Source organism: Scomber scombrus, chromosome 10 (genome assembly GCF_963691925.1).
Source record: "Scomber scombrus chromosome 10, fScoSco1.1, whole genome shotgun sequence".
Lineage (NCBI taxonomy): Eukaryota > Metazoa > Chordata > Actinopteri > Scombriformes > Scombridae > Scomber > Scomber scombrus.
The window spans coordinates 25,511,695-25,537,306 of NC_084979.1; the positions used below are offsets into that span (position 1 = coordinate 25,511,695).

A 25,612-nucleotide genomic window follows, 5' to 3' on the forward strand; every position below is an offset into this window, starting at 1 on the left:
TCAGTCATCTTCCTCCACTTCGACCTCTATGGGATCTAAGAGGACGCTGTGCTTGAAGCAGCTTTGGAGGTAGTTAACCACTGTCCGCTGGAAGTGCTGGATGCTGCGCGGCTCTCTCAGGACGTGGCCCTCATCGGGATACAGCTGTAGCGAGTAGTTGGCTTCCACCTTCACCAGTCGGCTCAGGAGCTCAGCGCTGTGCTGGAAGTGTACCCTCGCTTTGGCACATAGATAAACAAACATATAAACACGAGTAGTAAAAATGTAACACTAAATAAACACTGAATAATATATAAAAAATAATAAAACGCTTACCATCTGCAGTTCCATGTAATATAAGAAAGTTCTCATCTTTCAGTTTGTTAACCTCCTCCAGTAAAGAGGCAGTCTGAAAAGATAAACCATCACAATATGAGTAGTTTATAAGCTACCACTACCTGGCTAAAAGTAAAGCAGTCTGCAATAAATCCCACCTTCATAAAGGTTTAATGTTCAGTTTTTACTGAAACTGTTTCAGTGAACTTTATGGTCCTTTTGGAGGCTGTTGTGGTGCAGTTCAATTGTACTGTGTCATATACTGAGAGGTGTTTACATTATTAAGTTTATACTGGGGTGGACAAAATATTAGACAACAAAAATGAGAACGTTATACCCATCGTGAAGCTAGAATTCATTGCAGGGCTGTTGTAGAGTGCATTAGTTTTAGGTAGTACATTTTGGTAAATCCACAACCATGATCATTGTTAACTTGTCAAAACCTTTAAGCATTGGCTTCAGGGCCTCACCGAGTAAACGTGCTCCTCCTTTGCTGGAAGGCCTAAATATCTCTCTGAGAATGCAGCGCCTGAAAACAGTGGAATAACTTTCACTTTAATGGATGAACTGTGTGTCTGAGTTTAATCACAATTTCAATGACCTCATTGTACAAATAGTCAATGACATGATCTCAACTCACTATAAAGCCGAAAGTCGGTTATCGGTGCCACAGCTGCTGTGCACTGGAAGAGCTTATCTGTTGCAGCTAACATCTTGAGAGTCAAGTAACCACCAAATGCCTGCAGATAGAAACAGAAAAGTGCTACAACACACAAAGCATGCTACAGCCTTGTAGAAAGAGTTATTTGGAGCAGGGAAATGCCAAATTTAGAAAGTAATGTTACCTTGCCATAGAGGGCCATCCGACGATCATCAATATAAGGCAGCTGCATCAACAACCTATAGGAACATCATGAAAGCCTGTTAGCTTATACTCTAACATATGTCTGTCATATGGCCTCATGTTGTTGATTATAAGTGTACTGACTCCACAACATCCAGATGATCTTTGACTTTAAGTGAGCCAAGTTTGCGTGGATCCACCGTGATGGTCTTCTGTCCACGTCCGACCCCACTCCTGCCGTCCACCCAGGCCAAGGCCACATTGTGTGAGCTGGAGAGGACCTGAGGCCAGTCCAGGGCAAATTCCTCCGTCACTGACTGACTGCCGGGGAGGCCATCTCTGAGCAACAAGACGAACAGGATCAGCTATTATGGTGACAGGTGTTCTGCTTGTAATGGTAAAGTAAAGGCTGGGGATCATAGGTTGCAAAGCAGTTGACATCAAATAGCCCCTAGCGGACCTGTTCAGTGACACTTACACAATGATGAGTAGAGGGTGCAGGTTGGCCTCATAACCCTGAGGTAGAGATAATTTCAGGTGCAGATCTGAGAAGGGCAAACGGGTTGAACAAGGTCAAATTTCTGTTCACACCAGAATAACTGGAAGCATTTCGGGCTTCGTCTTAACCTCTGAGAAGACAAACTTACTCTGAACAAAACACAAACAAGCATACACAACTGCACTCTGAAGGAACACTTGGTGCTGGTCCTTCAGGGCATGACTCATACTAATAAGCTAATCACCAAACAGAATAAATTACTGCTTTGTTAATTTCGCCCATGTGGTGATTAGCCTGGAGGGGACTATATTTGTCCTATCCAGACTGAAATACTAGCAGCAAGTGCTCAATTGTCACTGCTGAAGTTGTCTGACCGCTTAATTGTTTGAGAGAAGCATTAAAAGGAATATGTGATTGCTTTGTGGCTGTAATTGTGTAACCACTATCCAGAATATCTAACCACAACCCTCTTGTTTAGAAAGCAGACTGATTGATTAGGAAGGTGGGAGCAAAAATGAAAAAAAAAATATAGTCAATAATTTACTTGATGTACCATAGTTGTCAGCTGGAAGTGTCCTGAACAGCGTCTCAGGGAGCCTCTTATTCTCCAGGGCTTTAGACAGAGCGCTGTTATCCTCCAAGACAACATACCCTACAAGAGATTAAACACCAGTATGTCATTTTTTAATCCTGAACATCAAGATAGACACAACAACCCATCAAATCCTGATAGTGTTTGGGGAAATGGTTCTAACTGAGAGTCACAGACAGAGGGCAGTGTTCACAAACAGGACATTAATGACTCTACATTGTGGTATGCTTGTATATAGCGCCCTCCTCAGGCTGTCATGGGAAACTGTTAACAGCCTGTGTGTGTTTTTGTGTAGCTCTCTGTGTGTGTGATTGCATCATTAGTCAGACAAGCAGATGTAACACTCACTGGAGGGGTCCTTTGTACTGTGAAGTGTCACTTTAGGGATTCCCGGGCCTGGGGAGTTTTTCAAAAGACAACATTGTAAAAAAAAAACAACAACTGTCAGAGCTGCTTGAAGCTTTCACATTACATTCAAATGTCTTATTTACCAAGGCAGTAGAGGGTAAAGTGTGTTTGGTTGGGGCTGAATTCAGCTTTAAAAAAGCCACATCCATCTATGAGTTTACAGGAGATGCACTGGCGCTGAAACACTCCATCCAGGTCCACACTTAGAAATAAGAGAAGAGGGTTATTGACACACAAAAGAGGAATTGGACAGTCTAAAGCGGTTTGATTTGCTCCAGGAGAAGGCCGATTGATTGCTAAGATATTAAGTAAAAGTGTCAGTGTCAAGAGACAAACTAGTCGGGCCAGCTGACTTCTTAGAAACAAATGGGCTTAGACATAAAAGCCATTACACTGATTGCTCTGTTAGGCGGTGCCCAGTCTCTACATGTCCCTCTACACAAAGCTGCTTACAAATTTCATACTGGATTTATCACACAGGCAATTTTTACAAGCCAACTTCCCTCCTCCATAATACCAATCTATCTCCTGAAGCCAAAGAACATATGAAACCCGGAGAGCTGATGAGGGAACAGGCAAGTGTGTTTCTCACAGAAAGGTCGGACCATAAGTCTCAGTGACTCAGGCCTCAGCAGCACGGAGAATTCGCCTTGTCGTCTGAATTATAAATGTGTAAATTCAGCTGTTGGCCTGGAGCATTTATGGCACACAAGAATAAAGAGTTCACACATCAACGAATGAGTGTGGGGTCTTTTTAGTTATGCTAGCAGCATTGATGGAAATATCTGTGTGTTTTGGTTCAGGCTGAAATATCTCAGCGGCTCTTTAATGAATTGCCATGAAATTTTCCTTGAAAGACATTCAAGTAGCCAAGAGGGTGATGCCGAATGACTTCACCATTTGATGCCACCAGAAATTCAATTTTTCACTTATCTCAACATCTACGAGATAATGTATCTCAATAAATTTGGTGATCCCCAGACTTTTCCTCTAGCACCAACACGAGGGTCACACTTGTGGTTTTGAGAGAAATGTCTCAACAATTATTGGATGAATCAGATCATTTTGATACAGGTACATACGTATACAGACAGAAACACTTCAATCAGTCGTGTGATGACACTTAATCTCTGCATGACTAATGGGCCGATTGATCACATCTTCTAATCATATATGCATATACTGTATATACTATTTTATTCTTATTCATTGTCTCTATATATTATTTTTTCTTCTTTTTGTTTAGCTGTATATCCTCAGTTTGTGTATCCTCCAGGACATTGTTTCTGAGTACATTGAGAATTATTAGAAAGTAGAGAACCTTTCTTTGTGGGTACTCATATTTGGCCGATAAGGCTGATTCTGTTTCTGATTAATGTCCCCTTCAGAGTGAAATGTAATAACTTGCCTTCATTTTTTCTGTAGCGCCACATTTAGGTCATTTTTTAAATCTGGTTTAAGACAAAAACGACTTTGAAAATAAATGGCATTCCCAAAATACTCAGTTTGAGTCTTAAAATTGAAAACTCAATAAATAAGAAAACAGAAGTCTAAGTATAAGTAACAATAATGCTAGTATTGGATCTGTTTATAACATTGTATAGAATCAGTATGTGTTTTTTTTCCACGGGAAAAAGTACACTTACCTGTAAAGGTGTCTACTTTGTCTGGACTCTTCTGTGCTCAGAAAATATCTGTTGATGAGAAAAATGAACCACAGACACAGCGAGTTATTTCACACTATTCGAAAACCGCAGATCACCTTTGGGCATCTTTGCTTCATCATAATTATTCTGGTTATCAATTATTCATGACAAGAATCAATTTGCACATATTTACATATTTCGGTGTGTTGATAAATCAGGGTATCCCATTTAATTTCTAGAGCACCGTTTGTGATGTTGGATTAAATCATTTGAACAGTGTTTGCTGCTTTGTTCTTGTTGTACATTGTTGTTTTTTTAATCTTGTGATTAATATTATGACGTGTGCTGCTGCCTTTTTGGCCACGTCTCCCTTGTGAAAGAGTTCCTTGATCTCAATGGGCTTCATATCTGGTTTAAAGGTTAAATTAAAAAATAAAAGAAATGTACATCGATATACATTCCTCTGACTACTTCTTTGTTAATGTAAAGATAGTAACGTTGAAGATAATGACGTGTTTGGAAGAAGAGTGATGTCTGGCACTGAAGATAACTGTCTGGATAGATCTTCGATTGACTGTTTTTTCTGTGACACCGAGGTCAATTTGATCATGAGGCTTTTCTGCCCCCAGCGGGATAAAGACTGATTTAAGCAATAATGTGCTCTGGTCAAGTGTAAGTAATCCTTTGTTTCCTTCAAATGCCAGTGCATTGCCACAAGCAAAGAGAGATTAAAGCACATTTCTTTTACCAGGTTCACCAAGATCAACTCTACTGTACTGTATTGGTTTTTAAATTAAGTGTACAGTTCCCTGAATCCGAACAAATGAAGGAATTTTCTCCCCGGCAGCTGACACATCTAGAATTCGCTCGAAGCTTAGAGCAGGAAATGATCATTTTAATGATGGCCACTATTCTGCTCTCGCTTCTTATCACTTGCACATTCATAGTAAGGAGCTGTGAGCCGATAAAGGCGCGAGGCGATAAAGGATGATTCAACCCCGCTCCACACACACTGCTGCGGCTCTCACGCACATCTTTCCAGCCTTCTCGTCTAGGGCGCAGAGCAAGGTGACGTCCCAGATCCCCGATGTCAAGAAGCGAGGGGGAACAGAAGGGATGGCAGGCTGTGTTACAGAGAGAAACAGAGATGAATGTGGGAGCAGGGAGATATACAGAATAAAAATAGGTGCAGTGATACAGTGAGTGCATGTCAGAGGATGGGAAGAAAATTAAGAAAAGGTTAATAAACCAAACGAAGACATAGATGACGAGAGAGAGAGAGAGACTCAAACTACTTAATTATTCAGTGAGAAAGAAAAAAAAGGAACAAATGTAATTTCCTCCCTCATAGTTAATGTTTATATTAAAAGAACAACAACATTATTCTTCTTCTTAATTTTCCTTGTGGGGATGAATTATTAAATTGAAATGAACTGGATTGCCTCAAAAGAGTAAAGGGCAAACGAACATGGAAGTATTAATGAGAGAAATGACTCCCAAGATAAAAGTTTCAGTAATTGTTTGCATAAATAGGGAGAAAATAAATTCAAACAAATTGCTTCGATAGTGAAGGAGGAGGAGGAGGAGGAAGGAGGAGGAGGAGGAGAGAAAAGGCTCTGTGCTGCAGAGATCTGCAATCACACTCTGTTTAATGTGACCTCCCGTTGAAATGTTAACGACCAATTTTGTCAGATATTATTCAATGGTGACATGAGGGATTAAAAGTTAACTACCCCCAAACTGACCTGGGCTGAAAGACCAGCGATGTGGTGAAACTCTCCACGAGCCCCCTGTTTTGCTGGCAGGATCGTATAAAACATAGAGCCGTCTGCTGAAAACAACGGCACGTCCTGTTGAGCCGAAGGAAAGAATCAAGTCAAGAGACATAAAGCACACTGCTGACATACAGTGGAAGTGATGTATAATGATAAATAACGTAAGCAATGTGTACCTGCCGCTGGTTCTGCATTATATCCATGGCCATTTTGTGTTTCTGTGCATTTAAAATCACACAAAACAGAGCCATTTATTCATCACAGCATTTTGAAACTCACTCTAAAGCTGATTTTTAACAGCACTGCATAAATAAAAAGTATGTTTATCAAGTATTTAACACACCATTAATAAGTAATTGGCAACGAGTAAACTGAAATCTGTGTGGATTTAGAGAAAGGGAGCAAGAAACAAAATACTGCAGTACATCACTGAAAATTCTTCTCATGCAGCAAATGACCTTAAATATTAATCCAGCCAGTAGAGATTTGAGAGCTTAAGGAAATCAATCCTAGCCCTCAACACTGTGTAAAAGAAGAAAAAATTCTATTAACGCCGTCCAGTGCAGCCAAGGTGCTTCAGATTACTAATGTGGAACGACGGATGACCGCTCACCTCTGAGCATGCCCCTGTGGTGGCCTCGCACACGCAGAGCACCGATTGGTTCTGGGCGCGATTCAGCCAACGAACCGCGAGGCGGGTGCTGCTGATCCAAGTCACCATGGAGATGTAGCTGTCTCTGAAGAGGTGATGCAGAAAATACACACACACACACACAAGAATTGGGAGAGAGTGGTGCAAAAGAATGGAGAGAGAGAAAAAAAGAAGAAGAAGAAGAAGAATTGAGGAGGAGAGAAACCTGGATATGAGCGATCATTTTTGACAGGTATCATCTAAAGTTTTAAAGGTTTATTCTGTTTTTACATTCACAAAGATGTGTACTACCTGACCCTGAGGGAGTCAGGAGGCAACATCTCCAGAGTGTGAGCTGGACCATACAGATTCACCACAAACAGACTGACTGATGGGATGCTTGAGCCGGCCTGTGAGGACACAAAAAAATCAATATACTCATGATGAACTAAATAAATAAACTCATGAATAGTGTTATGTGTTAGTTTTGTAAATCTTCAGACACGCAAGCAGAAAAAGCCGTGAGATCTAAATGTGTGTCGGTTGGTTCTTCCACCGCTTTGATCCTGACTGAAATATCTCAACAACTATTAGATTAACTGGCATAAAGTTTGGTTCAGACATTCATGGTTCCCAAACGATGAATCCTAATGATTTTGGTGATCCTCTGACTTTTCCTCTAGAGTCACCATACCATTGAAGAAAGATCATTAAAAGTGTATCTGAAGCTAGTTTGATGTTTCAACAGTGTGAGTTAAATAAATCAAGTGCACATTTTTTCATTGCTAAGTTCCCTCGTGGTGTTTGCTTGGTCAGTGAAGCATGTTAAACTGAAGTATAAGGATTGCAGCAAAAAGGAGGAATTTGGTTTTAAAAAAAGACAATAATTTGAAATATATCCTTAATTTGACTAATTTGGATGGCTGAAGCTTCGTAATAGCTTCAGATACATTTTTAAAAACAGATTTGCAGCTCATTAGGAAGAGATCTTCTAATGGTCAGCATGAACAGGAGGAATGATTATAGCAAGAAAAATGTGCTTTAATGTTCATTTGAGCCCCTGACTGTATGTTTTAAGAAATGTGATCCTTTAAGCTGTGCCCCAAATCCGTAATACACACTTATTCTATACAGCATGTACCACTATGACTAATAGTACTTATCATCATATACGATATTAACAGTTAATATGCACAAATGTCAACATACTTTATCATTTATATTGACATTAAATGACATAAAACTTAATGTGGGATGTTGGTTGTCAATCAAATTGTGACTTTCAAATGTCACTGCCATTTAAAAATCAGAAATAGAAATAAAAATACTTATTATTATTTGATTTTTGGAGCTGTTTCACCTCCACCCACAATTTATCTTAATTTTGTCCAAATATTATGCATCAAGAGCAACACCCACAAATCGACCATATTTAGTATGCATTCTGTCTGCTTTGAGTCTATTTAATATTGTCAGTGTCAACACACTTAAAACTGAAAACCTGCTTGGAATCAGTGAGTGTGTTTACATGCGCAGTAGTATCCTGGTTATGATCGGGTTTTTAACCCCCTCAAATAGGCTACTCTTCATATTCTGCACCGTCGCAGTATGTTCTGGGTCAATTGGGTCGCATTGAGTATGGAGTATGGATTTGGGACACAATGTTAGTTTTATTTGAGTTAGTTTTCACCTTGGGGTAGGGGAAGAACACGTTGGAGGGGTAGAGACCACCTAAGAAGTGTGGTATTTCCATCACTGGTGTGGCAGAGTTGTTGATGGTGAGGTACGCCAGCCGTGCCCCGTCCATCGACCACCAGTGTGCAACATATGTCAAGAGCACCTCCTCTGTTTTAAAAGACAGAAAAAGTTTTTAAATTAAAAGTACACAATTTGTGTTTTTATGATTATTGCTGGCAGATTTTCACAACACTTTTTGTGAAGATGGACTAAATCCTACCCTCATAAGTCCAGTCACTGAGCCCGTTCATCACATTCTGCTCCTGGTCAGTGGTTGTGAGACGCAGGGGTTTGCTGGTCACGCTCGGCTTGTAATAGATATCTCCGTCAAACACATAAACCTGGCAGAGGTAGCACACACACACACACACACACACACACACACACACACACATACACACAGCGCCAATCCATTATCAAAGACAGTTCGGTTGCAGGCCTCATCGATGGCTGCATGAATCCAGCGTCGGACGCCATCCAAGAGCAAATGAATCATTAGCCAACACACGTGGGTGAGAGCCAATACAATCTTTACTTGCCAGCTAATATGCTGCAGATGATAACCAACATAGCAACAGACGCCAAGTACGAGAGATGGAAGATAGATGAATTTTATTATCAGTGTAAAACAAACCCATTATTGTGATGCAGTCTCTGCAATAACCTCACAGCTGGACTTTTATCTCATAATGACAAAGACACAGCACCATTGATGTTATCATTATGAAAATCATATCAAAAGGAGGTTTCATTCATAGACAGACTGCTGTTTTTCAGACTGCAAGGGTTGAGAAAATTTACTTATCAATTGAACATGTTATTTAATGCAGTTGACAAACAGTTTGATCAGGTGAACAAGGACGCGCCTGGCTTACCAGCTGGTTCCCCTGAGGCCCCCAAGAGGCATATTGTAGCACTGCCTTCTCCACGTCCGGTGGGTTAAGCTCCAACAGATCCCTGGAACACACACACAGCTCAGACATAAGCCCTCCATTAGGGACAAGTGTACTATTTAAAGCCCTCTGAGGTCCATCCATGCCTTGGCCTTGAGCTTTGGTTGAGAGAGAGAGAGAGAGAGAGATAGAGAGAGAGAGAGAGAGAGAGAGAGAGAGAGAGAGATTGCACTGTGAGGACAAGAGAGCAAGATGCAGAGAAGGGAGAAGACCAAACAGAAAACGGGGTTGATTCATGCAAGAGTGCAACATTTCTTTGCCCATATTTTTAGCCACACTTTTTCACTTCCTCAGGACAGGCAGACATTTTTCCTCCAAGGCATACTCAGGCAATGATCAATTTTCTAGGTCGCTCTTGAAATCCTTTATGGGAACCATTCCTCAGAAGTTCCAGGGGATTATCCACATAGCTATCACAGAGTTTCATCACTGATTTAATGCTGTATATGAATCTCAGGCAGTGAAATCTGAAGTACAGTACAAACCTCACGCTGGGAAATGGAGCCTGGAACGATCACTGACGAATGAATGCATGTCTGACAGAAACACGAGGCTCTGATTGGATGAGACACACTTGAAATACGTTTTTTTTTTTTCAATCCTCAGGTCTGCTTGCATTGGTAACGCTCATGCCCAGTGCAGCCCATGCATTAGCATTCATGATTCCACCTACCCATTAGCCACATTGTAGATAGCATAGGAGGCTGTGAAGGACTGAGAGAACACCTGAAAGAGGTAGAGGATATCATGCATACAGGTGCAGCTACACTTAAGATGACAACACACACATTTTAGTGCTCACACATGCTCATACGCACACATGTATAAATAAGGTCAAATGAAAGTGAAACAAAGGTTATGAAGGACGCCGCTGAGGCCAATCTTACACGTGAGCAATAAGCGACGGGAAGCTGTGTTTGCATTTTCTAGGTTTTTTTCTACAATCACTGCAAAGCACTGCATCAAGTGGCTTATTACTGTTATAAAAGGGTAGCAACACAGGATAAAGATACAAAATTAGAAAGAAAAGGGTTCAACAAACTTCAAATAATTTTGTTGATAGTGGTTTTATATGTCATAATTTAGTGTTTTTCTTTGACTTTAAAAAGCAGCCTCTTACTGTAAGTATCATGGTCATTTTCAGTCCATCAAGTGTTTTGACGTTGCTTTGATTGCTTCTGAACTTAATAGACTCGATTTATATCAAAGCACTGGCAGCAATTTCATACATATTACATCATTACTGAGATCTCATCTGAATAATAAAAAAAAGGATCACTGGGACTCTTCTTAACCCTCAGTAGAAGAAACAACGAGATACGAGATTGGAAAGGAACGTATAAAAACTAAGACAGACATTCCTATTAAATAGTATCATTACAGCTAATACCCTTCCCATTGAGATCTATTGTGGTTGGCAAGTCTGCCTCAACCCTGACACAAGCATCAGCAGCTCAATGAATAATTAAATTAACACGCTGAAGACGACTAAAGACCCGAATCAATGAATGTGTGTGTGTGTGTGATAACCACAATTGATCAAAGCATTACCTGATGAATTCTGCGTAATATATTGATTTAGACCATTCTTTTCTTTTACAAGCAAAGAGTTGGAAGCAGGCTATTTGCCCAGTGGCCTCTGAAAGCCTGAGCCTCGGAGAAAACCAGTCCCTAAAGAAATTAAATGTCACATCCTCTATACAGCACACTTAGCAGTGAAATTGGATTTCTCTCTGTGTTGTTTGTCTGTTGTTGGAAAATGCATTGGTGGAGTGACGCAGGGGTAAAGCTGCAGGGATAAAGAACGGGAAATAAATTCTAAGGCTATCTAAATGAAATTGAAATCTGATTGCAGTGTAAAGTCTGAGCATGAGGGGAATGCGGTGTACATGGAAACAGCTACGTTACAACAGAATATAAGAGCAAGAACAGGAAGGGGAAGGAATGAATTGACCTAACACTGAAGGGAAAAGTGTCAGAGGGTGATGGAGAGAAAGAAACAAAGACAGGAAGGGAGGAGAGGATGCAAAGAGGGTAGAGGCACTGGCTGACAGCCAGAGTTGACAGATCCTGACTTTCAAAGAGACGATCACTCTTCGGGACCAAAGGGGGCAGCATTGCCATAAGCACCATGTTCGATCAGCTGTTTATGATTTGTTAAGGAACGCAACGATTCTGCTTGTGATTTAACATCATGAAGCCGGCGGCAGAGACTGTACGTTATTGTGTGTCTGTGTGATAAACAGTCAGAGAGAGGCAGAGTGAATTCTAATGTGGCCGCCAGTAGCATGTCATAAATCCTCCACATCGCTCTGCTTGTCATCCCCATTTACTATCTCGCCCGCTCCCCAATCCATACTGCCAAAATGGGGGGTTGGGGTGGCCACAACACACGGATGAAACACTCAGAAGATAGCGTGGGATAACCTGACAATGGGAATTGCGCCTGCTGATCATTGATTACAGCTCTGTGTTCAATACTTTATTTCCCATCAGACTGGTCACCAAGCTCCTCACTGTGGGGTCAGAATCTTCCTGATTATCAGACCCCAGGTGGTGAAGGTTGTGTCCTGGGTGCTGAGGTGGAGGTCCTATCATCATAGTCTATGGACTATAATTTGGACCTGAATGTCTCCAAGACCAAGGAGATAGTGGTACACTTCAGGAGGGAGAACTAAAGGATCCACTATACACCACTCAGGATCTAGAAAGTGGAGAAAGGGAGCAGCTACAAATATCTTGGAGTTGAGCTGATATTGTCTACACACATCACCACCTGGTGAAAAAGTCAAGGCAGTGCTTTTATCACTTTAGACAGCTGAGGAAATTCAAGATCTCCACAGCCCTGCAGAAATCCTCGTACACCGCCACAGTAGGCTTTATACTCTTTGGAAGCATCTCCGCCTAGTACAGCAATCGCAGCTCTCAGGATAGGAATATCCTTCACGGAGTGATCCGATGTGCCCAACGCATCAGCGGGACAGCACTTCCTTGCCTCCGGGACATCTACACTAGGCAGTGCATGTCCGGAGCAAACTGGATCATTAAGGACACTCACCACCCCAATCACAAACTGTTTCAGTGGCTGCCCTTTGGGAAGCCTCTCCTCTCCATCATGGCCACACAGACCATCAACACTTATAACCTACACAACACACATCCTGTACTATTTCCTACATAGTTCCGATTGTTTATAACTTGCCATTTTAAGCCATTTTTTTTACTTATATTAATTTGTACCTTATTTTCATTATGTACATATATATTATGTGATATTCCATTCATTTTCCCTGCATATAGCTTTATATTGTTATTGCATTCAGTTACTGTATGTAGTGTTATATTTATGCTTTTAATATGCATGCTGCTATATAAGCTTAATGTTTGCTATTTGCACAGTTGTCGGAGTTGTTGCAGTTTCATTTCACTGCTGTTGAGCATCTACAACTACGTACGTGTCAGATAAATCTCTTAACTCTTGAGTAACAAAGGAAACATACAGTGATTACAACACCGTTCGCCTGAGCACAGATATTGTCTAGTGTGCAGCAGCAAGACAGACGATACAGAGACGGCAGTATCCTTCCCTCTCAACATTGTTCCTGCCTCACAAGCATTTCTTAGCAGCCCCACAATGCGCTGCCTTTGATAAGAGCACCCATCAGCATTTGCTGCAGAGTGGAGACACGACTCTCTTGGCATTTTATTTGTCCCTAAACTGCGCTGTCTTGACAGGCACCGGTCGGTTTGCCTGGGCTCATCAATCCCACAAGCCTCCATCTCCTCTAAACTTTCCGGCCATGACTCTTTTAAAAAATATGTAGGTCTCCTCTTTCTCCTTTTATCCTCTTGCACACACACACACACACACACACACGCACACGCACACGCACACGCACACGCACACGCACACGCACACCCACACGCACACGCACACACAAAACTGCTTAATTTACACAGGCTTTGAGAAAAGACATTTTCTTGTAGGGAATCTGCTTTCTGTTGTTCCTATGTGGCCAAATCCCTAAGTCACTTCTATGTATACCCTCTATCAAAATCCATTTATTTTCACCCACCAGGCACAAAAACCTCCCTAAAGCCTCCAGAGCTAATACAAAATCCTGAGAAGCCTTTTAACTTTACTCACAGCCTGTTCATCCATTTCTCTCCACTGCAGCACTTTTCTTTAGCATCTCTGTCATTCTTTGATAGCTGTTCTGATTGATTTCAACTGGGCAGTGTATTTGGGCAAATGGTACATATCCCATTTTTCTCCCTCCCCTTCCTCCATTGCAAGTGGCTTTCCCTGCTGCTCACTCTGTTTTTCTCTCTGGTTCTCTGCCACTCTCAGCAGCGCCTCTTCCGAACGGCAAAGCTGGTGCCTGGTGCAAACTGCTTCAGTCAGCACAAATCCCCCAAGAGATAGACAGAATAAAGTGAGTGAGAGCGAGGAAGATGAAGCAGGAGAGAGAAGGAGGGAGGTAGAATCAGGGGGTGGGGTCGGGGGGTGGAGAAATAGCCCCCACACACACACAAAATGACAACCAAGCTCACACACTTATACATTTCTAAGTATTCACATGATTCAAGGTGGCATGCTGACTGTCACTGATTTCGTGTAGTGTGCGTACACGCTGAGCATACTGATGAGAATAGACAATGCCCGCAGATATCAAAGGAAGTATGCTAATGAAATGGCATAAATAAACCAAAGCTGCCCATAAATTGGGCAAAGGTGTGAGCCCTTTCTGTACTCAGATATCTGAAAACTGATGGAATGTATGTAAAACACTCAATAATTCAGTTAGAGTGGATCCACTGTCTGTGTGACGAATGTTGTAACACAGCAACAGGCTCATTCCCCCCACACACACAGAAATATATGACACGCAGTGATTAAAGCAGAAGCAGATCTTTAAAGAAAAAACCCTGAGAGGGAGAAGATAGGCTACTGAGCGAATGAGAGCATGAGAGAGCCAAACAACAGTAAAAATCTGTTTTCAGATTTTTAATAAAAATGCAAGGAAAATGTGCTGAGGGCTTTCATTTCCTTCCTAATTCAGTTTTCTTCCCTCGACGATTACTTGCACATTACACAACTTGCCTGCCCTTTGAGGAAAGAGTCAACTATTTATTAACGGTGCGGGTATTTGCAGAGTGTGACGGTTGGTGGGGGGGTTGGAATGGGGCTACATGGTGCTAAAGTAAAGTGAAAGGATCTATGTGTTGTGTCTAATGCTGACGCTCATCTGAAACCACCTGCAGTTACGATTCTCGTCAGCTTCTCATTAAAATTCCCCGTCGAACTAGCAGGGCGATTTCATTACCGCCACTCCAACTTTACCTCTTCTCGTCTCCTTGATCTCCCCTTCCCCCTATTTCCACCATCCACTTCACACTGATCAGTCACTATAAGCTTTCCTCAACCCCCCCTGCACCTTCCTCCTTCAACCAGTTTAAATATTCAAGTCCCCATATGTTATACCAGTCATTTGGCTTGCTGCTTTACAGAGCCAAGGACTGCTGCAGTAGCAAAATCAGCACACAGGCACACACACAGACACACACATAGACACACACATAGACACACACACACATGCACAAACACCCCGCCCCCCCCCTTCTCTTCAACCTCCTCCTTCATGTTCACACTCCTTCTCTCTGTTGTTTCTTGTGGGGCTCTGATTAAGATGCATGTCACTGTTGTTCCACAGTCACTAGTGGCCTGCCAGACATGCAGCGGTTTGTCACGGATAACAGCTTGTCTTTGATATTAGAGGATAATTTATGGACCTGAATGTTCCCTGAAGGTAAAAGTCTTGAAGGTGTTTTCTGGAATAAATCTGAGTCAACTAGGCATTCAGAGAAAACTTACCGGTCTGATGTTATACGACAAGAGGACAAACCTCTTGTCTGCTGACACTTGGAATTTAGTAGAAGTCAGGTCCTGTAGGACAAAAAGAGCAAAATTAGTTAATCAATCATTTGCTCTATTGTGGGGGAAATGTGTTATGATATCAATACTTGAATGGTCCTATTAATCGAATCATAACGTATTTATATCCTTTTCTGATTACTTGTCAGATTGTGCTGATCTGAGCTGTGGAGTTCCCCAAGGGTCAATCTTGGGTTCTTGTTATTCTCCACTAACAGGCTCCCTTTAGGGGACGTTATCCATCAATTTAACTGGGTCTGTTATCACCACTATACTGATGATGTCCAGCTTTGTGTGTGAAACCTGGGGAACTTTCGAATCTGACCAAGTGAGGAGATGAGTACCCATATTAGACCCTTTTTTAGACATAGAAAACGGAGCATCGCTGGCTTCATCAATTTGTGTGAAGTGATGTTTTGTTTTGTCATGTTCCCAACAGCTTTATTCAGACAAGAGTTGCTGAAACCTTAATTAATGACCATTGTGAACACGGCGATGAGGAATGATCACCCTAATTTTTCACAGTAAATCTTTTCTGGCAACAATTTCATCATTTAGCTAACTGCCTTTTTTAAAATAATATCCAACTGTGTACAAGCATTGAATGACAGGATGTGAAGTTGAGACTCTAATCATGTTTTTTTGGATATTAATTTAGTGATCCCTGTAATTGACATGAATGAAAATTGAAAACTGAGTTCTATTCAGATTATTACTGAGGCTGTACAAAGGCTTTTTAACCTATTTTGTCATAGTCACACTGCAGGGGGGAAAAAAAGACAAGCATTTAAGGTAGGTGCTGTGTTTAAAGTATAATCGGAAATGTTATTAGATTCATGCTACTAAGTTGGTTTCTAGAAACCTAGAGGTCCTTTTTCAGTCAGTTATTCTGGCCTGTTACTTTCAACTAAGACACAAACTAACAGCGCTGTCAGATGTACAATAATTACTGTATTTGTACGATACTTTTGCCCTTTCTATGATGCAAGATCAATAATGCTAAAAGTCCTATAATGTACAATAATTTTATCATTTTGTGTATTAGTAGTTATAATCAGTCTAAACTATCTCATTTTAATTCATATCCCCACACAGACAGGATAGTAAAATATGGATCCCATGTTTGTGTTCATTAGCTTTTCTCACATGATGTCTTTCCAGATAATCCCACTTGTCTTTATGATGAATGTGATTCACGAGCATGGCTGGCATTCATTTGAGGAGTGTTTGCACAAGAGATAGCTTACAGATGCATACATGTGAGAAAAGTAAAGTAAACTGAGCACTGAATCAGACCGATGGAGTTACAGACACATAGAGCAGCCTGTTTGAAGATTGCACGACTGTAGGCTATGTGGAACCTGAGCTGATTTGGTTATCATGCTATTTATTTAATTCCCATATAGATGCTGAAAAGACTTGTGATGTTATAATTTAATACTATAGCCTTCAGTTTATTTAACAGCGTTGCTTTAATTTTTAATGTTGATACATTTTTATCTGATTTCTGCAAGACTACACATCATATAATAACATCAGCAATTCTTTATTTTTCTTAAACAGTGTGACTAGATTTGTAATGTGGCAATGAGTATGTGTTTTTGTTAATTTTCCTCAAAATACAATAATATTAAGACTCTGATGCAACACTTATAAAATTCCCATCTGACAACGCTTCAAACTAAACCCCTTCTTGTCTTCCACCAGCTTGAATGCCTCCTCCATTATTTTGTCTCCTCACGTCTTTAATATTTGTATTCTTGTTTAATCCAAGAGGCTGCAGCATGATTACAATTAGTTCAAAACTCTGCTGCAGTATTACTAACTAAAACTCCCCAATGTCCCCATATTAACCCCTGATGGTTTCACTACACTGGTTGAATTCAAAATCCATCTAAATTATTAATGCTTCCTTGCCCTGGTTTGTTCTTTTTCTTTAATATTATTTGTTTGTCTATGATTGAACTATTTATTCATATCATCTTTTTTTTATGCCTGTAAAGCACATCCAAACCCTCGTTTTTAAAAGTGCTACTGTGTTTTGTTTGTGCACTGTGAATTCTAATCTCGTATGTTGACACTATATTTAGCTAAAATTGCCTCAGCAATTCATTTATGTAGAGAAATCTCACGGTTGGTGTTCACACAAGAAAATATCTTTTTCTGGAACTAACAAGAGCACCAGAGATGACACACCATATCACAACAGCGCGGAGAGACTTCTTCTCAACCTGACAACACAACCCTGCTTTAAGCTTCATGGCAATGACCCATATAAGTCTGTCAGTGTCGTGCAGAGGCGGTGTTCGAAATGATGCCCTTGCTTGGAAAATTCTCTTTGAATGCACATGTTGGGGACTCACAGAGCAACCGGATTGGGGGTGAAATGAGCCGATAATGTCACTCAGCCAAATGTTTTTTTGTCTCAACTGTGGGATGTGAACCAGTGGGGTTATACAGCCACTGACTGTCTCTCAATCTGGGAGCATTAGTCTATTGGCCGGTCAATTTGTTCAGCTGTCTGTGGGCATAAGCCAATCAATGCTGAAACCTGTCCTTTGTCCTCATATGCTGTGTGGCTACAACTCACCAGGGAGCTGTTGTCCAGCAGGGTAGTGGTGAGGTTGTTGTTGAGGCTGAATGACAGGACGTGTCCCTCTCGGGTGCGGAGAGCCACTTCGTGTTCTGACAGGGTTAAGACAGGTCAGGGAAGAGGGTCCTGTGTTATTAGAGTGACGACATAAATCCACAGAGGCAGCGACGGTGGCTCTGTTTGCAAACTGTTGGCTCAGTTTCAGGCTACATCATTAAAGTGGTTTTAAACTGTCGTGAGCACTTTGTCAGTCAGGAGTCTTACCATTCAACCATGTCGCGCAGTGGTCATGAACTTTGAAATCTTCACTCTCCAAATCCTCCATGGTGAGATGGGAGCGGAGTAACAGGTGAGATTCATCTTCAAAGGTAAACAGACAGAGTTAGTTAGTTAGCATCAGAAAGTCTCTCTTGTTTACAGAAAAGTACATTCTGAGAGTGTTGCAGACTGAGAGGCTTTCAATTCTGCTTCAGTCTTGGATTCAGATCTTGCATTTTCTTTGCAATGTGACTGTTGATACCTTTATGCATTATGCTTTCCTCTAATCTCCACATTAGCTTAATGGATACGGCTGGTGATTTTCTTTATTTTTCCTCTAATGTGCAGAGCCAAATCAACAATTAAAAACACATCAATGAGCCGCACCATTGCACCGGGTGACATGTTTTCGCCCCGAAGAGTTGGGAAGGGCATGTATATTTGTTTAAAAAATGGCTCCATAGACGTCAGGTCAGATTTTCAGCCTCCAGAGAGAAGAGCTGCGCAAGGCCACTGAGTATGTGCAGAAAGGTGGTCCTGTTTTTACAAAGCTTCGCTGGCTTGTTGTGCTATGTATCACAACCTCTTCTTGACTTTGTACTACATTGTAAATTCCTAAAAGTACTTTATTACCTAATCAAAATGCACAGTGGCATCTGCCGTACATGGAGCTACTCCCCGGCAATTGAAAACATCGCCGCTGTGTTATTAGCCTCTTGAAACTTTTCTAAACAAGCACATGCCCAAAACTCTTGAAAGAACCTGTCACCCAGTGCAGTGGTGTGGCTCATTGTGTTTTTATTCGATTTTTGGACAACAATGGAGGTCTAGGGCATGGAGTAATGCAGTGTATCAGGCTTTGAATACACACACAATACTTGTAAGTAGATCAGTCTGTTGTTGTTTTGGCTCTGCACATGATATTTGCTGACCATAACAAAAATGTGGAACAAATTTAATAGCCATATCCCTTAACTGTACTTTAGTCTTCCACTCATCTCTTCACAACCTTTTCACCATGTCTTTTTCCACATTCTTACCAGGCGTGAGGAGGATGACGGAGAGAATGACCAAAGACATGACACCCAGGATCACCACCATGGCAATTCCTATGCCCTTCCAGTTCCGCGGAGGACCGTCGGAGCTCCCCAGGTCCTGCCATGGAAAGCACACACATACACACACACACACACAGACACACACACAAACACACAGTGATGAATGCGAGCACAGCTGAGGAGGGGGAGGACATTAGTGCTGCTTCATTTCCACAGTCTCACAGAAATTTCTCCCCGACAGGCACATCAGTACAGTGAGCCTCAGGGGAATTGAGACCAGTCTTCAGCTTCACAGAGATATCGCTGAATTACCCAAATTTTCCATATGAGAACTGCATTAAATTGTCGCATATGAGAAATTAGACTATAATTGCGGCAGCGATTTTGACCGCACCATAATTTCTCCTTTCCATCGCCTCATTTCACCTGTTACATGACTGATGGGACATGTGGTACTGCTATAATATGGAGGGAGGGTGGGAAAAATGTTTGTGAAATGTGTTGTGTCTGAAAATATAGAGTGCTTTAAAAGAAAAAGAAAGCTAGTTCGTCTGCAAAGAGGTGATTTAGTGCATTAAGATTAATTCAACAGCTTTGGATGAAGTCGTTAAGAAGGCGATAAAAATAAGGAGAAAAACAGCAAAACTTCAAGTTTAGATTCAAGTCCTTGTGTACCCTCTGGATGCGATCAGGGGGAACTCATGGGTTGAGGCAGCATCAGTATTAGTCACAATTAAACACAATTGCGTGCTGTTCCCCGACTGCGCTCCACTCCCTCATAATGAGAACCTGGCACAGCTGGAGCCGCGTGCCTGCTGGAGTGTGAGAGTTCAATCACAGAGCAGCCATAAAACTCAGCCTTCCTCATGGCTGGTCACCCCTTTAGCTTTGGCCCTCACAGCCTCGCCTGTCCCATTCACCTCCCTCCAGGCCTTTGGTAGGCGGGCAGCGGAAGGAGGGCATCTATGCGGTTCAGTGGTCAACAGATTGCTGCTCCTCTGTGCTCCCTGGGTGATACCAGCTGTCCCTGAATCTGTGTTATTGGCCGCACTCCCCTTAATACCCCCACCTGCACTTCTTCTTCTCCGCACACATAAACATACATTTCTTTATCTCCCTTGACCACCTGGTACATTTGGTGTATTAAAGTGCTAAAAAAAACTGACAATGTACCTACATAACTCGAGTCAAAGTGTCTTAAAAACCAATTTCTGAAAAGTGAAATATGCTGAATTGTCCAAGATAAGAGGTCATTGCAGTTGAACCAGAATCAGTGGTATTTCTCTATTTCCTTTATGGGTCCATATGTCATCTATTCATTGTAGAGTAAAATCCTTGATACTTTTTTTTAAAATCACAAAATTCATTTCAGAAGTCTCATTCTAAGGACTTTACTTTATTTACTTTTTAGATGAATTGAGGACATATGAAGTCTGCTTTATCCTGACCAGCAGCCAGCACAGGACCCCTGCCAAGGTCTCATCTTTAATAGATCTCCTTGGCTTCAGCATCATAACATGTTCAAATTAAAAACCACTACCAGTTGCACCTGCAGGGACAACCTTTAAGTAATGTTTGAACCCTCAGTGCAGGACAGAGCAGGGTGATTGATGTCCAAGGCGCTGTATCTACTGGCCTTTCTAGCACCGGCTTGTTTTATCTTATTCTCTAACCCCCTCAGCACACAATCTCTCTCTGAACCACCATTATCCTTCTATCAGAAATGAAACCTACGATAGTCTATGGGAGCTTTGGGAGTATGAAGTCAATACTGAATCATACTGCAACTTCAGCACTTTCTGTATGACTGAATTTTGAATTGAACCTCCTTAACAAAGCAATGCTGTATAAAATTTGCACGAATAGCGGTAGGTTGTGTGTCATGGTTACATGTCATTTGAACATATTATAAATAATTACACAGCAATTCCAAGATCTCATAGCAGAAAATGACACTTTCAATTAAATTCCTCTACGTGACTGATTCCACCACATTGTGTTTTCATTTCCAAGTCCTCCCTCTAATTACTCTGTGCAACGTGAGAGCTGGAACATCCTCCTAATGTAATGCACAGCTCCTATCATTCCCTTGAGCCCAGACTTTAGAGCACACTTCCAATTAAGGTTGCACCGTTGTTAAGACAGACAAGGAGAATCACACATTTGGGTGAAAGGAGTTTTGTCACACTTGTAAATGAGGTGCTGATGCGCTGTGCAGAATCCGGGCAAAGCTGCTAGTGATAACTGGATGCTGGTCACAATGCACGGGGGAATGTAATGTAGTCCAAACTGCTGGCACAGGGGAACAGATGATGAGGTGAGCCGGGTGATGGACTGGACTTATCTCACTCAGCACACTGATGGACAAGCAAATATTTCTCCGAGCAGGATTTCTGCTGATCAAAAATGAATTACACGTAGACCTTTCTCAGTGAGCCATCTATTTTATTCAGCCGGCATGATCCCTCGGGAGTTGGAGCGGACGCCCAGATGAGGTGTCAGTCAAACACCAAAGAGTGCCAGAATGCAAATCAAAAGGTCTTTATGTTTATGGATAACTCTCCTGAAGGAATCCCCTTGAGATGGTATTTTGGCCAAGCATGCAAAAACTGCATTACAGAAGAGAGAGATGTTACTTTACACCAACAGAGCTCAGGGATTTTCAGTCAACCAAATGAGAGAATCGATACGGTGTACAGTTATACAAGGCCCAGAGGGAAACAATTAATAAAGGTGATACAGCCGTAAAGGAAACTTTTAGGTAGGCGTCCTCTGCTGAGCACATCTGTATCGCAAAGTGTGACACATCCATGTGGAATACCAAGACCTATTCTGACCTTTCTACTATTTCAACTTAAAAATCACACTTAGCAGGCTGGTGCTGTTTATTAAACTGTGCACATATTCTAGCTAACTGGCTTCTTTTTTTCCCTGAGAGTACACAAAATCAAACAATTCCAATTGTCCATCCATCTTCTTTCCGCTTATCCGGGGTCGGGTCGCGGGGGCAGCAACCTAAGCAGGGAAATCCAGACTTCCCTCTCCCCAGCCACTTCGTCCAGCAATTCCAATTGTATTGATTGAAATTGCAGAATGAGAGAGCATAGCACACCAAACACGTTTACTCAATCTGCGAGGCATGCACCACAACTAGGTTGCAGAATCCAGGCGATGCTAAGAATTCATAAATTAGGCTCAGGAGACCTCCTTAACTCCATCTTCTGTGTCTTTGAGGCGCAGAGAATCCAACAATAAATCACATGCAGGGGGAATGAGGGAACCAATGTTTGTGGATACCGGTTGTGTATTTACATACCTCTAGACCCCACTTTAACATCAGGCAATGGTATTTATTGCATTCACGACATCGGCAGAGGCATCAAAGATATAACCACCACAATAAAAAAGGAGGTGTGTGGGGAGGTCTATTGGCAGACACATATAGCCCTCAATATACTCTATATGCATCTGATTTAAATGATTCATTGTAATTGCTCACAAGGGAAAGCTGTAGATTAGCAAGTTACCCATGTGTGTATTACCTTGTCAATATCTCTCACTGCCTCATTTGGAATGAAGGTCATCATTAGAGCAGGCTGTAACTTAAGCGTGTCTGGAATAAATGGTAACCAACCTGCTGAAGTAATGAGACACTACAGCTAGGTATTGATTCATATCTAGGCTATATTTCATCACATATGAAATATACTGTGCTGCTACTCACTGCGACACCATTTCTCCCTTTCTGGTATTTCTTATCTTTCAAAAAAAGCAGTAGGTGGTATAGACACCATATGGGACTAACTGGGCAGATCTTTTTTTTTTTTTTTTTGGGCCTCGAGGCTATTGCTAGACAATGCAGCACAAGCCTTAGTGAAATAAAAGACCTGCCGCTTTAGCCTCTACTGCTGCAAGGCTATACCCTATCTTCTTCTTTTCATGCTCACCATCACGCATAAGAAAATTACAGGACAAAAGGGTCTTGTAAAGGGGGAGCTTTTCCTCGGCACATCCAGCCACTCTACACAGTGGCTGCGTTCCAGCCTTAGGAAACAAGCAGTGACAGTAAAACACACACGGGAGAGCAGTGTGTGACATGATGTATAGTTAGAGTAAAATATGAAAAAGAGAGCTGAGACTCTACTGAACTAATTTATCAGCAAATGATAACCTCGAGGTATGCACTACATGTGTGATACTGTCACATCATTAATGTCAGGGATTAAAATTAAAACATGATTGCCTTTGAAAAAAGTAATCAATCACAATTCTCAAATCAATTTACCTCCTTAGATTTACTGAACCAGAACCAAAAGTTTTCTAGCATGAAATTGTGTCATTGCTTTTTTAGTAATGTGTTATATCACAAGACATTTATGTGGACTCTGCAATGCACTTTGTCCACTGGATCATGATGTGTCTAATATTACAACTCATAAATATACAACACAAGTAGCACCCAGATGCATCCCATAAACCGTTGCATCCACTCAGCAGAGACACACAATGTAGTTTGCCTCATTAATTGCTTCACTGTGTAAAGCATATCGATTGGAGACTGTGGCATGAGATGTTGCGACATTTGTAGGTAATGGATTGTCTGTATGCCTCACAGCCTTGTGTGGCCCCTCTCAGGGAGATAACAGTGCTGCAGGATTATCACACAGCTGCTTCAGAGAAGTTTCACCAAGATTTCATCACGATCTAACCCGATGGTTAGTGTGTCATTTCATGTCAAACATCACTTTGCTCAGCGTCATATCACATACCAATTAGACTTAATTTAACTAATAATCTTTACAACTCTATCTGCTCTCTCACACAACACTTTCTCCACCAGGGCAACTGTGTACTAATGATCTCATGATTGAAACTCTTTCCCAAGAAGGCTGACAGTTTGATTAGATCTGTTAATTAGTCGACTTGGCGAGCTTTTAAATCGTTGCACTGCACTGTGCAAAAACACAAGCACCACAGAGCAATTTCTGGACATTGACTGATGCATCATAAAGAAGTTTTATACAAAGAAGGAGATGATGCATATTTGTTATGTGTAGGTGTTAGTCATGCACAGAAATCTAAGTGTAATGACATAACACTAGTAACAATATTATCTTAAAGAAATCTATACACTTTAAGCCATTAAAAGCTAATGAATTGTGTAAAATCCACATACTGATAAACAATGAATCTCTGATGTGTGAAATTCACTGTGCGCTCACAAGTTGGTTCTGACATACAAACAAATGTGAGCTGCCTCATAAATAAACCAGAGAAAGTCTCAGTGACACTGGAGCTGACATGTATGTTACAATTGAACAGGAAAGCTGTATTAAATTATAATCTACAGAATATTAAAGAGATTTGACTAAATGCAATGTGTGTTGTACTCAGTAAGGAGTGTGTGAGTGTGTGTGTGATCAGAAAACAGAAGATGTTGGTCTACAGTCTTTGTTCATTGACAACACACCTACACAGCAGAGAGAGATAATCAATCATACAGTGCAGGATGTAGTTTTGAGCCCTTTTGTGCAGGACCAAGCTGGAGGAGACAGTCTCCTGGGACAAATTCTTATGTGTGATTATCAGAGAAAATGAGCGTGTCAATGATGCAGATATGATGCTATTAAAGTCTGCATGGGACAGAGAGAGACAACAGAGTGAGCAGGACCCGACGTCGAGTTACTACAGCAGCCTGCACCGCAGTGCACAGAGTCAAGCTTGTCCAGGAGATGGATATTGATGAGGAAAAGTCTGAGTGTGCAAGACAGCCAAATATACTAATCGATGGTTATTGCATGCAGTGTGACCATGCATGAGGAATTCCCCACTGCACACCAGAGGATCTCCCCTTCACCTCTCACACACACTTATCTGCGCTGAATCTGAGGAAGTGAGGATAAAACAATAATAATGACAAAACAAAACAAAAAAAACACAAACACATACCAGGTCCGTGGTCATGTTTTGTTGAGTTGTGGCAATCATTGTAATCCGCAACAAGGTCTGCCGCCTCTAGAGCCTCAAAACCCGCCGAGCAGCTGCACTGTTGTCTTGCGGAGCTTTTTCTGCATGCCCCGCTTCTTTCAAGTTTGTCCTCGCTGGGTTAGTGCTCTCTCTCTCTCTCTCTCTCTCTCTCTCTCTCTCTCTCTCTCTCTCTCTCTCTCTCTCTCTCTCTCTCTCTCTCTCTCTCTCTCTCTCTCTCTCTCTCTCTCTCTCTCTCTCTCTCTCTCTCTCTCTCTCTCCTCTCTCTCTCTCTCTCTCCCCTTCATTAACTCGCCCTTTTCCAATCTGTTTATAGGCTATTGATTGGCTCAGAAATAAATCATGACAGTGTGACGGCTGTATATATAGACTTCAGCATGCTT

The 25,612-nt window shown here is 41.5% G+C and overlaps 1 protein-coding gene across 1 annotated transcript; it reads right to left on the bottom strand.

The window, feature by feature from the left end:
- Positions 1-25,232, bottom strand: LOC133987499 (inactive dipeptidyl peptidase 10). The gene is made up of 25 exons (XM_062426891.1): positions 25,194-25,232; positions 19,227-19,341; positions 18,193-18,288; positions 17,926-18,020; positions 15,276-15,347; positions 10,074-10,126; positions 9,323-9,404; positions 8,668-8,788; positions 8,401-8,555; positions 7,023-7,120; positions 6,693-6,816; positions 6,256-6,297; positions 6,050-6,154; positions 5,337-5,428; positions 4,305-4,352; positions 2,742-2,860; positions 2,599-2,646; positions 2,212-2,310; positions 1,638-1,704; positions 1,304-1,498; positions 1,161-1,215; positions 956-1,055; positions 786-844; positions 316-388; positions 1-218 (listed from the first exon to the last, which is right to left on the bottom strand). The coding sequence occupies exons 1-25, from the start codon at positions 25,230-25,232 to the stop codon at positions 1-3; spliced, it is 2,370 nt and encodes a 789-aa protein (XP_062282875.1).
- Between the last annotated feature and the right edge of the window lie 380 nt (positions 25,233-25,612).